General features: G+C 40.6%; 1 protein-coding gene and 1 pseudogene across 1 annotated transcript in view; both read right to left on the reverse strand.

Moving 5' to 3' along the window:
• WDR64 (WD repeat domain 64) overlaps window positions 1-15426 on the reverse strand; it is a 141213-nt gene that overhangs the window by 21994 nt on the left and 103793 nt on the right. Inside the window, exons 15-19 of the mRNA XM_003800077.1 lie at window positions 8588-8718; window positions 4776-4877; window positions 3309-3378; window positions 2093-2129; window positions 1392-1531 (exon numbers count right to left, since the gene is read on the reverse strand). Coding sequence (XP_003800125.1) covers window positions 1392-1531; window positions 2093-2129; window positions 3309-3378; window positions 4776-4877; window positions 8588-8718 — 480 coding nt within the window. The remainder of the gene's footprint in view (window positions 1-1391; window positions 1532-2092; window positions 2130-3308; window positions 3379-4775; window positions 4878-8587; window positions 8719-15426) is intronic.
• LOC100957179 lies at window positions 10985-12894 on the reverse strand (annotated as a pseudogene).

A 15426-nucleotide genomic window follows, 5' to 3' on the forward strand; every position in this document is an offset into this window, starting at 1 on the left:
TCTTAATTATCATGTTAAGACATTTATATTCTAGTAAATTTCACATGTACCCTTCCTTGTAAGATGCACCATAAGGTGGTCCCACCAACTACTCTCCCTCCACCTATCCTCCCCCGGCCCCTCCACGCTCTCTCTCCTTTCCTCTTCTTCTTGGGCTATAATTAGGTTATAGCTTTCACAAGAAAGCTATAAATTGGTTTCATAGTCTCCTAAAACAAAATAACTTTCAACCCAGGGTCCTGTATCCAGCTAAACTGAGTATCATTTATGATGGAGAAATTAAATAATGACATTCACATGTTGAAGAAATTTGCCATAACTAAATCAGGTCTCCAGGATATTCTCAGACCTATCCCCCATAATGACCAGCGCAATCCTCCACCATGTTCTCTTTTTAAACAAACATCCTTTTCAGGTTTAAGTGTATCTCAATTGTTTTAAACAGGAATATTTTCAGAAGTATTTATATTTGAATATTGGCGCAAGATAAGGAATTATAAAAGATTCAAGTTCTGAGAGTTTCTTTTTCAGCACTTGGTGTAAGCCAGCATTGGGAAGGACTGTCGCCCGTATTATCTGGCTTAGAGAATAATATCCAAGTTTGAGAAGAAAGAGTGTCAATCTGCTACTCATCTCCTGAGACTCTACTTGGATAGAGCCTCTTCTCCCATGTTTCTAACCCTTTTATTTCTCTGTCAGAAAGAAAGAAGTGGCATTGCTCTAACTCCAAAATCATCTCAGGGAAGGTGACTGTCAGAATTCTCATGGTGTAGTTTCAAACCAGGGCTTTCCCCCTAATGAGCTAAAATCTACAGATAGTCTTGGAGCTTTTTCCTGGCTGTCAGCCAAGCCCTGCTGTTCTGCGCTGTTGAATGCCATTATCAGCCATGCAAAACTGTTGCTGTTTTCTGCCTTCCCTGTAGGAAGGAGCCTGAGGTCGCCTCCCCTGCTTTGTAGATTTCATTGCCATCAACCTCAGGCTAGTCCACATCTGGCTTTTCATCACCTTCTATCCTCCTAATTCAAACCCTGTCCAATTTTAACCCTACACCATTTATACCCAATATTTGAGAGTTCTTATATCCTTCTACTGTGTCATTAGTACCTTTTAATTATTTAAACATCCAATAAAATACTTAGTGGCACGTATTCACAGCTCAACTTCAGAGATTTAAAATAGCTAAGTTAGAAATTTTGATGATTTGATCTGAGTTATGAAGCTAGCCTCTTCACAAGAGTATAGCGTTTAAGTAGCATGATCAATGCACAGGTCCCCAAATAGCATTTTGGCTAGAGGCTGAAAAACATTTGAAACGGAAGCCCTACGAAGAAGGCTGCACTTGAGTATCTTTTTTATCTTTCCTATTCCCAGATTTACTGGTCTCCATCACCTCCATATTCCACAAGCGGAGGTGTCCGTCCTCGTGAGCAGTGACAATGATAGGTGGCTGAGCTTCTGGTAAACTGGCACTTCCTGGATGTTTTTTGTCCGCTGGCTGTTGCTCTCCCACGGTCACATCTGTTTGCTCACCTATTGGAGAAACTAATGAGCTACTAGAGAATTTGCAATACTTGGAATTCTAAATCTTATGAAACATACAAGGCAGGCAAGAAAATAGCAAAAAACACATATTCTTCTCCCCAGAATTTTGTTAACCCCAGAGAACATCAATCAGGGAAGAGTCCAAAAAAGCATTAAAAAGTAGAATCTGGGATCCATCCATTTTAGAAAAATCTATAAAACTTATGTTTTGCCCTATTGCGAAGGTATCCATACTATACCTGACGGCTAAAACTACATATTCATCCAGTATAAGGCTTACGTATCCAGAATGGCTTAGCTATCTAGTATAATTTTTGGAAGAATAGGCTAAAGAATAAGAAGCTTGAGAATATTTTGGGTTCTTTAAAACCAAGAATTAGAACTTAAAAAAGGCATCATCATAATCGAAATTCTGCTTCTTAGACTTGCGAATTGTATAGCACCTCAATGTTTAGTCACAAAAACATACCTTCATTTAAAGTATTCTATTAACTCCCTGTTCCTAAGGAATTGTTTTGTCACACAGAAGAGAGGTGAGTTCATACTGACCTTTACCTTCACTGTCATGTATGCTTTGCTTGCTTCCCTGAATCAAGACAGAAAAAGAAAATATTTCTATGATATTAAATACTGAATTAGTAAGTTCTCTAGATAGTTGAGTTTGCTTTTTATTTTTTATTTATTTACTTTTTTGGCCGGGGCTGGGTTTGAACCCACCACCTCCGGCATGTGGGGCTGGCACCCCTACTCCTGAGTTTGCTTTTCTAAGCATTAATTTTAAAATCACTTTAAATGTTATCTTTTGAAGACAGTGTATTCAGAGCTTTTCATGCCCAGAAAGAAAGAATCTGTAAGTCAACATTTTTCTAGTGGCTTAGGGATAGCATAATAAAGAAAGTAATTAAATGCCTAAGCGTGTTCAGTTCTTGGTGTACAATTCAGGCATCCTCAAACTACAGCCCACCAAGGACATTTATCCGGCCTGCCAGGTGTTTTTGCCACTGTTGCCTGTCCTACTTAGCAGCCGACTCATCCCGGGGCTTGCAGTCTGGCCCTCCAACGGTCTGAGGGACAGTGAACTGGCCCCCTGTTTAAAAAGTTTGAGGACCCCTGGTAATTATCTGTAATTCTATCAACAACCATACAACTTAATCTCTATTATTCCCTTTTTACTGAGGAGAAAACAGACACTCAGAGTGACATCTCTAAAGCTAATCAGATAATAAATGGAGGGCTTGAATTCAGGTACAAGGCTGTCTTTTATGTCCCTATAAGTTTACTCTTTCCACCATGCTTGCTGGTGGTTTAAAAATAATTTTTGCAGTGAAAACTAAATGCAGCGTGTAAAAATACATAAAATTGGAGCTGAGAACACAGTTTGAAAACTGTGCATTATGTTATGTGTTGTAATGTAATTACATATATTACCTGCTGTCTCTTCTCCCTGTGAAATATGCATAATACTTCTTAGTAAAAGAGAAAATCTGAAATTACTTTATTATTTTGCACGTGTAAAAATAACATGCACAATGTCTTTTATTCATGATCATGTATTAATTATTTACAGATGTGAAAGCTGTGAAACTATAAAATCATTGAAGTGTTTAGACAGTGATTGTGGGGGGAAACCAAAAAAATTAGTTTTTATATACACACAGAATTTTTCCACGTTTACCTTATCTCAAAGGAGGGGCGCAAATGCTCAATATCACTATATTTAAATCAATGATGACCATAACAGGAGGATATTCTGTTTCCTGCTTACCTTGCTACTCTGTGGACCCTTGCTAGACTCACAATGGGATGAAGAACATACAGATTCCTGACTTGATCTCCTACAAGGGGAGGGAGGAAGCCCAAGGATGAAAAGTTAAAACATTCTGTCCTACTCAAAGAGTGGTCTTCTCTGCTTTAATGTCAACAGATTACTTCTTTCAACATCTGTAGACCCTGAGCCACTCATGAAATAAATCACTTCTTACATTTTGTCTAACAAACGTTCATCAGTATGGTGTTGGCAGAGACTATTAGGGAGCCTCAGCAAATAAGGTTTATTGCTACCTGGGTCTGGAAAATAAAAGTAGGGCCCATTCCACTTCTAAGGCTAGAGTTAGTTCTAGAGGCTCTTACACTGAAATGGTGGGGGGTGGTTTGGCCCTTCAAGTCTGTGTGGCTTCTGGTCCATACTGTCTAGCTCCAGCCTGGTCCTGTCTCTGCCATGCTCTGCTGAAATGGGCAGAAAAGTGGCGAGGGTGCTGATGCAGATGCATACAGAACAAGCTCTCAAAATATTCTCGAAATAGTTTCCAAGCCAAGGGGTAGGAAGGATATTATGCTCTGGCTCAGCACTAGGTGACCCAAAACTAGCACAAAAACTTTTTTGATTTCTCTCCAAAGATGTAATTCACATTGTCTATCACCTACAAACCTGAGGTCTCAAGCAAATATAAATAGGGAAAAGTACATTGGTGTTTTTTGGGGGTTTTTTTGTTTGTTTGTTTGTTTGTTTTTGAGGCAGAGTCTCATTTGGTCAGCCTCAGTAGAGGGCCCTAGCATCACAGCTCACAACAACCTCAAACTCTTGGGCTCAAAGCCATTCTCTTGCCTCAGCCTCCCGAGTAGTTGGGCCTACAGGTGTCTGACACAACACCTAGCTATTTTTTAGAGACAGGGTCTCCCTCTTGCTCAGGCTGGTCTCAAACTCCTGAGCTCAAGCAATCCACCTGCCTTGGCCTCCTAGAGTGTTAGGATTACAGGCATGAGCCACCACACTCAGCTTTGAAAAATACTTTTTCTTAGATACTTAAAAACAACCTCCTGCTCCATCAGAAGTGAACGGAGATTGCTTAGTTTTAGGGGATGGTGTATGAAACGTCTTGCCATAGGACATTTCATAATAGTCCTGCAAATCCATCCTTACTTCTTCACACCACTGCTTCACACCACTCTAACTGCATTAGAGTTTGGCTAAAAGTGTGATCAGGTGAGCATTTTTCCATTTCTGCCACTGCTGAAAAGGACAATGAGACTTGGCAAGGGGTCCACACAGCACATTATATCCCTGTGGACGACCCACCTACAGTAACTGGGAAGAAAGTTGAAGCCACGTAGTCAACCCAAATTGTGTCTTCCTTCAATTGTACCTTCCTTAACACTGGGATGAAAAGAACTCTTTTTATATCACCCATGTAGGTCCCAGACATTATCCCTGGATCAGCCAGAGCTGAGTTACCTTATACATTCAGGGGTACGGAAGAGGAACAGTATGTCATTAATTCTAAAGCGCTTGGGATCCAACTCAGAGTTTGCAGGGGAGCACTCTTCAGGTCGGAACCTGGAAATAAGTGCATATTTACATAATAAAAATTAATAAATTAGGTAACTTATACTACTTTTATATATCCCCTGAAGAGCTAATTAATTCCTCTAATGTGAGTATCATTGAACATGAAAAGAAGACCCAGGGGAATAGGGTTTGAACATATCTTTAAAAAGATTTTGTAAAATAGCATAATCATTAGTAGTTTAAAAGTCTCTTAATTAAATGAATTGGTCTAGTCTATCTGCCCATAGGTCAGACCGTGGGTTTATATAGTCCTATGGTGCAAGGTCTTGGAAGTTTCATACAGTCCCGCAGGGGTCCTCAAACTTTTTAAACAGGGAGCCAGTTCACTGTCCCTCAGACCATTGGAGGGCCAGACTACAGGCCCCAGGATGAATCAGCTGCTAAGCAGGACAGGCAGCGGTGGGAAAAACACCTGGAGGGCCAGATAAATGTCCTCAGCGGGCCGCATGTGGCAGGCAGGCCATACATAGTTTGAGGACACCTGGTTCAAAGGACAGAATTCTCTTTGAATAAGTGGAGTGATGAATTTGAATTAAACGTGGTTATTACTCTCATGGAGCTCACATTTACAATTGAGAGGAGAGGGCGGCGCCTATGACTCAAAGGAGTAGGGCGCCGGCCCCACATGCCGGAGGTGGCGGGTTCAAACCCAGCCCTGGCCAAAAACTGCAAAAAAAAAAAAAAAAACAATTGAGAGGAGACGGATACGTCCTTCAGTGTTGACACTGCTTTTGCTGCTTGAGTCTCATGTTCACCCAGATTCCAAGGAACCAACTCCTTCCTAGGCAGTTTCCGGGGGAGAAGAGCAATAGTCCCTCAACACCTGCACTTTGTGCTTGTCTCTGAAAGCAATTCTTATAACAAAAAGACCTTTTTCTGCACTGGAAATTATTTCTAATTTGAGCAGATGAATGATGAAGGAGTATCTTGGAAGTGAACCAAACTCAAGAGGAGCCTATGGGCTCGATGTCTTGGTGAGCTCAGATTTTTTAGCTGTTTCTGCTCTGCAGATGAGCTGAATGATGAGGTAAATTATTCATCAGCAAGAACAATATTGAGTTTGGGGCTTTCAGCATAGTTATTTCACCCGATTAGGGAAGTCAAAGTTTGAGGTAGACATAGAGATGGCCTCCACCACGAATATGGAGTATGGAAACCATTTTCCATCTTAGAACCTTTAGAGCTGGGCCAAAATTACCTTCTACAGTTTTATGCTAAATTGCATTTTTTGAAAAATACTGCAGTGATTCCAAATCAACTGTTTTTATATAATCATCTGCCTATGGGAAAGGGACATGAGGTATGCCACACCATAGTTGTTTTTCTCTGAGTATTGAATTTGTATTATCGCTCAACAAAATACCTGGCTCTTCAACAAGGAGGATCTTCATTTTTGAGTTGGGATTGGATAAGGAGAGTTGCGACCCCCCCCCCCAAGCAACCCGTATAGCCTATGGCTAGGAGGAGTGAGAGTTAGGAAACCCCTGTAGCTCGATAATGGAACACCTTGGTGAAAAGGACATGGGGAGGGATTTAGCGCTCTTAACAAGCATGAGAGCTCATGAGACGAGAGCATTAGTGAATTGGCAGTCTCTGCACTTGTGGTGTTAAGAATCACGAGATCAGCTCTATATTAGGCTACAGGAGCAGACAGTTAGGAGCGTGCGTGCATTCTGTCCACTTACTCTGACTCTGTTGCTTCTCCTGCCTGCAGAACGCAGTATGATACCTCTTTCTTTTCTTTTCTTTTCTTTTTTTCCTTCAGTTTTTGGCCAAGGCTAAAAGCAGGACAGGCAGCAGGACAGGGCTGGCGGTGCCCTACTCCTTTGAGCTACAGGTGCTGCCCCATGGCATCTCTTTCTATGAAAGACTACTAAGACTTATTCTAAGACTGCTTTACCCTCAAAGACTCTCTCCCTTCTGCTAAAGCAAGTAGCCCTCGGGCACCCAAGAGCAATCGTTCCTGAGCTAGATAGCAAGGTGGTCTGTATCCAGAACCTGGATAGGCAGGAGGGTGGAGACCATGTTGATCCCAGGCCCCAACCAGTGGCAACGAGACCCCCTCTAAAGGCTGTAGCATCAAGACTTTGTGTTTTTAGTCTATGCTGATAGACTTTTCTCTTGTAGTAGTGAGTCATACCTAAGTGGACACTTAGAGTGTGAGAACATTAATAAGAGGGTGAGGCAGTGTGCAGTGCACGGCGGTGTGGGTACAAAATGACAGGTGTACAGTCTGTGAGAAAAGCCAAAGGTCAAGGGCTGGAGAGGGAACTTGACATGCTACTGGTCCTCCTGGACACCATGTCCTGTGTCTTCAACACAAAGATGACCGACATTCTAGGAGCAGGGCCAGATGCAGAGGTGAAGAGAGAGGGATCTGTGGAAACAGCTATTTCAACTAAAGCTTCAATGAGAATAAGTTCAGGGTCAAAACAAGAAAAGATTATTTCCTCTCCAAAGCTGGCTGAAAGTAACAACTTATACCTGGATGGTAAAGGGCAGGGGGCCCGGGAGGACCAGTAGCACGTGACATACTGTGCATGGAGAGGCAGAGATGCCTTTCGTCTGTTCCTTTTCTTTTCCCTTGCCATTTCCAATTCCCTTTTCTCTCCTCTTTTATACCTCTGGTATTCCCCCAAATGCTTAGATAAACTTTATTTTATTTAATTATTGTTAAAGTTCTTGGTGATCATGTACCACAAAGTAATATTTTACAAACCCCCTTGACATTGGGTGTCCACACATGGCCTTTGCATGCATCCAAATTATGCAGATGGGATTATTATTTACAATACATCTACATAAACAACGTTACGTTAGTTCTTCTATAGCCAATGCCAAGAACATTTAGGAATGTATGGCGGAGAGAGGGTCCCTATTTTGGCCATGGCACAGAACACATCTAACTGGTTGAGATGTAGACTTACATAAGCCACACTGGCCCTTGTTAGCCACATCCTGTAATGAGCTGGATGTTTTGGGCTAGTGAGTGAGAAGGAAGTCTACCCAGTCTGCCTCTCACCATTTGACTTGGTGACTGAGTGGATGGTGGTGGTACTGGAAATGCAGGAAGAGAAGTTCCTGGGGGTGGATAGATAGGGAAGAAATTTTAGGCATGTGGGGCATTAAGGGTCTTAGCAGCAATGTGGATGAAAATTGCCAGGAGGCAACTGGATACGTGTTACATAAGGTTCATTCATTCATCCACTCATTCTAGGATTTAACAAGTAGAACATAGTCTCTTAAGGCCAGACACAGTGGCTCATGTCTGTAATTCTAGTGCTCTGGGAGGCTGAGGCAGGTGGATTGCTTGAGCTCGGGAGTTTAAGACCAGCCTGAGCAAGAGTGGGACCCAGTCTCTGCTAAAAATAGAAAATGTAGCTGGGTGTTGTAGTGGGCGCCTGCAGTCCCAGCTACTTGGGAAGCTCAGGCATGAGGAGCCCAAGAGTTTGAGGTTGCTGTGAGGTGTGACACCGTGGCACTCTACCCAGGGTGACAGGAGACTGTCTCAAAAAGGAAAAAAAAAGACTTTAAAAAAATAGTTTCTTCATGAATATTCGCCTGAGAATTATCGCCACTTTCCTTTATTGCTCTTTTCTTGTTTTATTAATTTTTTTTTTATTTTTTGAGTATCATATGTTACTTTGGCTCTTTCCCAGTACGATTTTTAAACGACTCACAGAAAAGATGCAACTTACACTTCTTTGACAGTAGCCGTTACAAAATTCCACAAGATGATCACACCATTTAAGGTTCCAGCGACAATCAAATTGTAGCCTTCTATCTGTAATATATCAATGCAGTTCACTTCCAAACCGGCAATAGGATTCTGAAGAAAGAAAGCAACAAAACCACAGCCGTCACAACATAATATCTCATCACGGTACAAGTGCACACTTTGTAATTCTTCTTGACTTAAGATAATTATTTAAGCATTATAATGTTATTAACCCTAGAGCATAAAATTTAGTAAAATCTATTCTTTCTGGCATTAAAAAATTTTAACGTGCAGAATTCACTGAAACAACAAAATATATTCCCTCTCTTTCTTGGTCCCTTCTTCTCAGCTTTGATTTATTCTTCCTTACCCCCCATTGGATTACCTTCTTACCTTTCTCTTCCCTACAAGCTTTTTGAATGAACATCCTGCATGAGCTTTGCCCATTTACTGGCCTTTCTTTCACTTGACAGTTTACACCATCTGCTTCTGCTCCAGACCATTTTGTGGGAGTTTTTCCTATTTATCACTAAGGACAATTTATCCTGTTGCCTGCTCCATTCTATACTTCTCAATTGCCTCGCCACAAGCATTTGTTGGGCACTAACTTAGACCACAAAGTCAAACAGGATGTCTATGACGTGGAGAAACTTGTAATAATTGAAAAGTATTCGGATAAAGTGTTGACTTCTGGGCTATTTGAAAGTGCTATGGCAGGCATAGTAAGATTTGATGAGAACGAGGAAAAATAACATCTACAAGACATTAGGCATTTTAACAATGTTGATTCTTCCCAGCCATGAGCATGGTATGTTTTCCCATTTGTTAACATCTTCAGCTATTTCTTTTCTTAGCGTTTCATAGTTCTCTTTATAGAGATCTTTCATGTCCTTTGTTAGGTAAACTCCCAAATATTTCATCTTCTTTGGCACTACCGTGAAAGGAATAGAGTCCTTGATTGTTTTTTCAACTTGACTATTGTTGGTATATATGAAGACTACAGATTTATGAGTGTTGATTTTGTATCCTGAGATGTTGTTATATTCCTTGATCACTTCTAAGAGTTTTGCAGTAGAATCCCTGGTGTTTTCCAGATATACAATCATATCATCTGCAAAGAGTGACAGTTTGTTCTCTTCTGACCCTATATGGATACCCTTGGTTGCCTTTTCTTCCCTAAATGTGATGGCTAAAACTTCCATTACAATGTTAAAGAGCAGTGTAGACAATGGGCACCCTTGCCTAGTTCCTGATCTGAGTGGAAATGATTTCAGTTTAACTCCATTCAATACGATATTGGCTGTAGGTTTGCTGTAGATGGCCTCTATCAGTTTAAGAAATGTCCCTTCTATACCAATTCTCTTAAGTGTTCTGATCATGAAGGCATGCTGGATATTATCAAAAGCTTTTTCTGCATCAATTTAGAGAATGTATACCTTAAAGAAAGATGGAGACTTTACCTCCTTCATGTTTACATGGATGGAGCTGGAACATATTATTCTTAGCAAAGTATCTCAAGAATGGAAGAAAAAGTATCCAATGTACTCAGCCCTACTATGAAACTAATTTATAGCTTTCATATGAAAGCTACAGCCCAATTATAGCCAAGAATATGGGGACGGGAGAGAGGGAAGGGAAGGGAAGGGAGGGTAGAGGATGGGTGGTGGGAGGGTGATTGTTGGGACCACATCTATGGTCCATTTTACAAGGGTACATGTGAGTCTTTCTAAATGTAGAATATAAATGTCTGAACACAATAACTAAGAAAATTCCATGAAGGCTATGTTAACCAGTTTGGTGAAGATATTTCAAATTGTATATAAAACAAGTACACTGTACCCCATGACTGCATTAATGTACACAGCTATGATTTAATAAAATAAATAAATAAAAGAGATTAGAGGTCTATTACCACCTTCATTGTCACTCTAAATTCTTTTTCCTTCCTGAAATTCCTTAGTCTTTTACCATCCTCAACATCACATTTTCCTGGTTTGGTTTCTTTTCTGTTTTCTTTTCTTTTCTTTTTTTCAAAGTTTCATATCATGTATTGTAAAGCACTAAACAGGCATTTTAAAAGTGAAAGTAAACATCAAAAAAGGACATTTATATCACAAAGCATCAACCACATTAATAGTTGCAAATACATTTGCTGAAATGTGTACATTGACACTAAATTCTAAAAACAAGCCAATTTTCATTTCTACACAGAAATATTAACCTACCATCAGTAATGATATTTAGTACATTAAAAATAAAAACCCAATATTTTAAACCAAAAGCAAAATTAAGATCTTTATTAAGTTGTCTGTGTCCCTATAGTTAACAAAGGTGTTTTAGATCCACCCAATAAAGCAAATACTGTATTGTCCACTTCTTATTGGCCCTGAGGTGCTGGAGGAGGCTGTGGCATTCCCTGGGGACTTGCCTGGGCATAGTAGGCTGCCTGTTGTTTGTCGTACTCAGCCCAGGCTGCCCTGTAATCTGGCTGACCACCCGGTGGAGCCTCAGTAGGAGCAGGGACTGCTTGATCCATTTTCTTGTACTACTCTTCCCAAGCCGTGGTATAATCAACCTGTCCAGCTGGAGCTGGCTTCTGCTGATCTCCTTGTCCATTGGTCTGGGCTGTAGTTGATGCACCTGAGGGAGCTGCAGGTGGTGGCTGTGCTTGCTGCTGATGATAGCATGATAGGCTGCCCAAGCTGCTGAAGTTGCGTTTGTTCTTGCTTGGCTGGATCAGCAGGAGCCTGCTGCTGCCAGTGTGGAGATGCTCTTCTGCACCCCCGAGGAGCACATAGGGGGCTGGAGGACCATGAGGAGCAGGGCCAGGTGGTCCTAGATTATAAGGTGCAGGGTTGCATGGTCCCACTAAAGTTCTAGGCCCTGGAGGCCCATGAGGCCCATGGGGTACAATGGCCCTAAAGGATTTACTGGGTCAATCTTTTCTTCTATGAGTTGCCAGACATAGTCTATTTGCTGTGGAGTGCCACAAATTGTAAACAACTTCATATTAGCATCTGCGTTAGGTGAAGGATTTCTCTGAAGTTCTCTTCTTGCACCAGACTGTTGGTTTATGCTTTTTATGGTTTCACCTCCTTTTCCTACTATTAATGCGGGTCTCCTAGTTGGCACAATGAAATTAAGTTCTTGTAATCCACCAGGTGGTCCCATGTTCCATTGGCCTTGACCACCCTTGAACACCCATTGTTCTTCCTTGACCACCAGGTCCAGGTGCACCTGGATTACCAGCCTACTTTGAGGAAGGTCCGTAATAATTACTGCAGCATGCTGACAATGGTCTGTAGGTCCTGTTATTTGTGCTATCCTATCAGGTGTCATGTTGTTCTATCATCTGGCTTAAAGTGAATTCAAACATCAGCATCAGCATCATCTTGTAGGTTTTTGATCATCCCATTGTTTCTTCCTATTAAAATACCAACAGCAAATTTTAGAATGGGAACATCTATCCCTTCACTTCCTATTCATGACCTATACTCATTTTGAACTTCTCTGAAACTACCTTGATCACGTATTAACTCCAACACCATTTCCTTGGCTTGTTGAACTTCATATGGGTCTTCTGTAATCTTCAGAGGTTTGTCTGCACCAATATTCTGAGGCCCATCTTGAATCATAACCATTTTAACTCCAGCTCACTCATGAAGTTGTATAATAGTCTCTCCCCGCTTTCCAGTAACTAATCCTACCTAGCTAGCTGGAATCATGATTTCTTGAACTGCATTTCCTGGTCCATTGCCATGATAGAAGCCAGGAGCTGGTCTTCCTTTTTCAACAATCTTGTCCAGTGACCATTTTGCCAGTTAGACCAATTCAGGTGTTCCAGTTAACATGCATGACCTTTCTGGAAGGACACCACTCTCTGGAGCTATCTGTATTTTGCATCCAGATTCTTGCTGTATGCGTCAGATCTGCTCACGTCCTCTGCCAATTATAAAGCCAGCCATTCCATCTGGAACGTTGTATTCTTCTGTCTTTACAGACCTTTGCTGCTGATGCATTGATGGTAACCGTGTTCCAAAAGAGTCATTTTGAGGAGCAACTTTCTTAGCATCTGGTTGATATTCATCTTCTAAAGGTCTTTTTGTCCTCCATAACCACAGTCATTTGACTTCAGTCATGTCTCAGCATCACCTCCAATTTTTGCTGCCATCTGCTGGGCTCTCTGCAGGGCATCTTTGAAAGCCTCATTTACTCCTCCGCCACCCCCAGCTGAGCCAAAGAGGGTGGAGGCACAGTCGACTAGTCTGCCATGGCGACACTGCAGTAGTCACCGCCCCTTTTTCACAGAGACCGGCTCTCAGCTAACAGCTAAGAAAGGAAGAAAACGGCTTCTATTTCCCAGAACACAGAAAAGTACCCTCTCACTCTGTGAACATTTAAAAGATTAATATCCTTAGGTTTCACCTCCAGTTCATTTACTTTTTTCTTTTTTTTCAATTCTTGCTGAGCAAACTTATCTCATGTTTTAATAATCACCTCAATCTTAATGACCTAATAATCTAGTCCAGTCACCTCCCGCGAGCTTCAGACTTGTATGTGTGATTACTTAGATATTTGTACAGGTATCTCAAAGTTCATACATCTAACATCACTTCCTTTAAGCGTGTTCCTTCGCTTTTATTCTTTGTCTCTCTCTCTCTTTTTTTTTTTTACATATACATGTGTTTATTAGGTTTTCATTTTTTGCCTTCACAAAATTAAAAAGGCTTAACGTTGAATAACAATAGCAATGTTTAAGAAAAGGACTAGAAACAAAAACCTCGTAAAGAACGGATGAAGATAAATGCATTCAGAAAAGAAATCAGACGAATGCTGCATCAAAATATTAAGCAATAATAATAATAATGCAAAGAAAGTCACATCTCCATCATTCAAGTTAGAAATCCTGGGGGTGTCCTGATTCTTCCCAGGGTCCTCCTCTTCACTGCATGGCATCAATCAATCACTCATTAGTCAACTACAAGTTCTGCTACTTTTACTGCCTAAGTATTTTTTGAAATAATTTCTTCCTCATCATTCCCACTATCATGGCTTTTCAACTAAAACAGCAGCCTACTGCCAGAACCTTCTGCCATTAGTCTTGTCCCGTTCAAATCTATCATCTAGGCAGCAGCAAAGATGAGCTACCCGCAGCACAAATCTGATCGTATCATTTTTCATTTAAGCCTTTCTTTCTGTGGGTTTCCATTTCTTCAATGGTAAAGATACTCAGGCTCCTTACCATTGGAGGCCTGGTCCAGCCCCCACGGATCTGTTCATCTCCATCTTCTACCACTCCCTTACTCCAGCCACACTGAGATACTGGTAGTTACGCTTCACAAACCATGTGACATCTTGCCTCCTTAACTGTGTTTGTGTGTCCTTCACTTGGGATCCACTTTGCCTTTTCACTGCCCTCTAGAACTTCCTATCTGGGCCAAGGTGACTCCCAAAAATTCTTAGATCTAATTCAGCAATTATCTTCCCCAGGAGCATCCCTCTCTCCCCAGCTTGCTAAGGCCTCTGCTGTACTTCTGTAGTACAGGTACCATCCCACATTACTCTTGGCATTCCACGTGCAAAGAACAGTGCATGGTGCATCACAGGTATTTATTCATAAATAAAAAGAGTTTTAGGGAAATAATTTCCGGCACAATTCAATTACTTTTCCTAAGAGACTTTTGCAAATTTCCTACCTATATCGTAATTTTAAAGAATGTTGCAAGACAGAAGTGCTATAGTAATTATGCTAAATTAAAAAAATAAGGATTCAAAATCAGAGCTAATTTACACTTGCATTAAAATCCTAAAAGACCTTTTTTATTATACTTCAATAATTTATTCTGTAATTTATTGCAATAGTTTTATTTTTTTGGAAGCCATCACTTTATATTACCCATGCAATTATTTACCAGCTGCCTGGTTTCTGACTCACTACACGTTCATCTTTTATTGGCTATAAGAAAGGCTTTGCGTATCAAATACATATGATTAAACCCAGAGCTTCCAATGACAGGTAGAGTTGGGAAGAGAAGGAAACTTGAATTACTCTATGAAGAAATGCATTTTATTCTATCTTTTGTACACATTACATGACGATGTTAATATGATGCAGTTGCTGTATATGTTGATTTCAAAGCCCTTTTAGCTAACAATAAACTTACTTAAAGTAGCAATAGTAAAATTCAAAATTGCAGTGCTACCGTGACATTTGTTTGAATAGGAGGAAAAATAATAGAGTATCTCTCTGTCCCAAGATGAAATGATACTTTCCAAGTTCTATAACACAAGCTATATTACTCTCTCATAAATTATATTATGGTTGTTACACTAATGGCAAGGAGAATAAAAGACTTTAATTGCTCCCTCCACAGCTTGAAGTTGTTTGCCTGCTCTGGTATCTTAAAGCTGAAAAATATAAGTGGTTTGAGCTAATATTCGAGCCAACAAAGAAGGATGATGACGATGGTATTTTAAAAAAATCAATTGGTTTATATTTTTATAGGAACAAAAATTATTCTATCCGTCAGCCGCAAACATATGCCCCAAACGCTTCATCCCCATATGTGCACACATGCGCCTGCCACGTTGAGGAAGAGTCAGGAGCTCACAAAAATAGCTTCCTGAGATTTTAAGTGAAGTTGTCGAACTCAATATATAGAACTACTTCTGACATATCTTTAAGTGCATCCAAACTCCAGTTAATACAGGCACACCTCATTTCACTGTGTATGACTTGGTGGTGCTTTGGAGATAGTGTGTATTTTGTGAATTGAAAGTCTGTGGCAACCTTGCATCTAGCAAGTCTATTGGTGTGAT

The sequence above is a fragment of the Otolemur garnettii genome, unplaced genomic scaffold, assembly GCF_000181295.1.
Source record: "Otolemur garnettii isolate 467f Iridium unplaced genomic scaffold, OtoGar3 scaffold00165, whole genome shotgun sequence".
Classification (NCBI taxonomy): domain Eukaryota; kingdom Metazoa; phylum Chordata; class Mammalia; order Primates; family Galagidae; genus Otolemur; species Otolemur garnettii.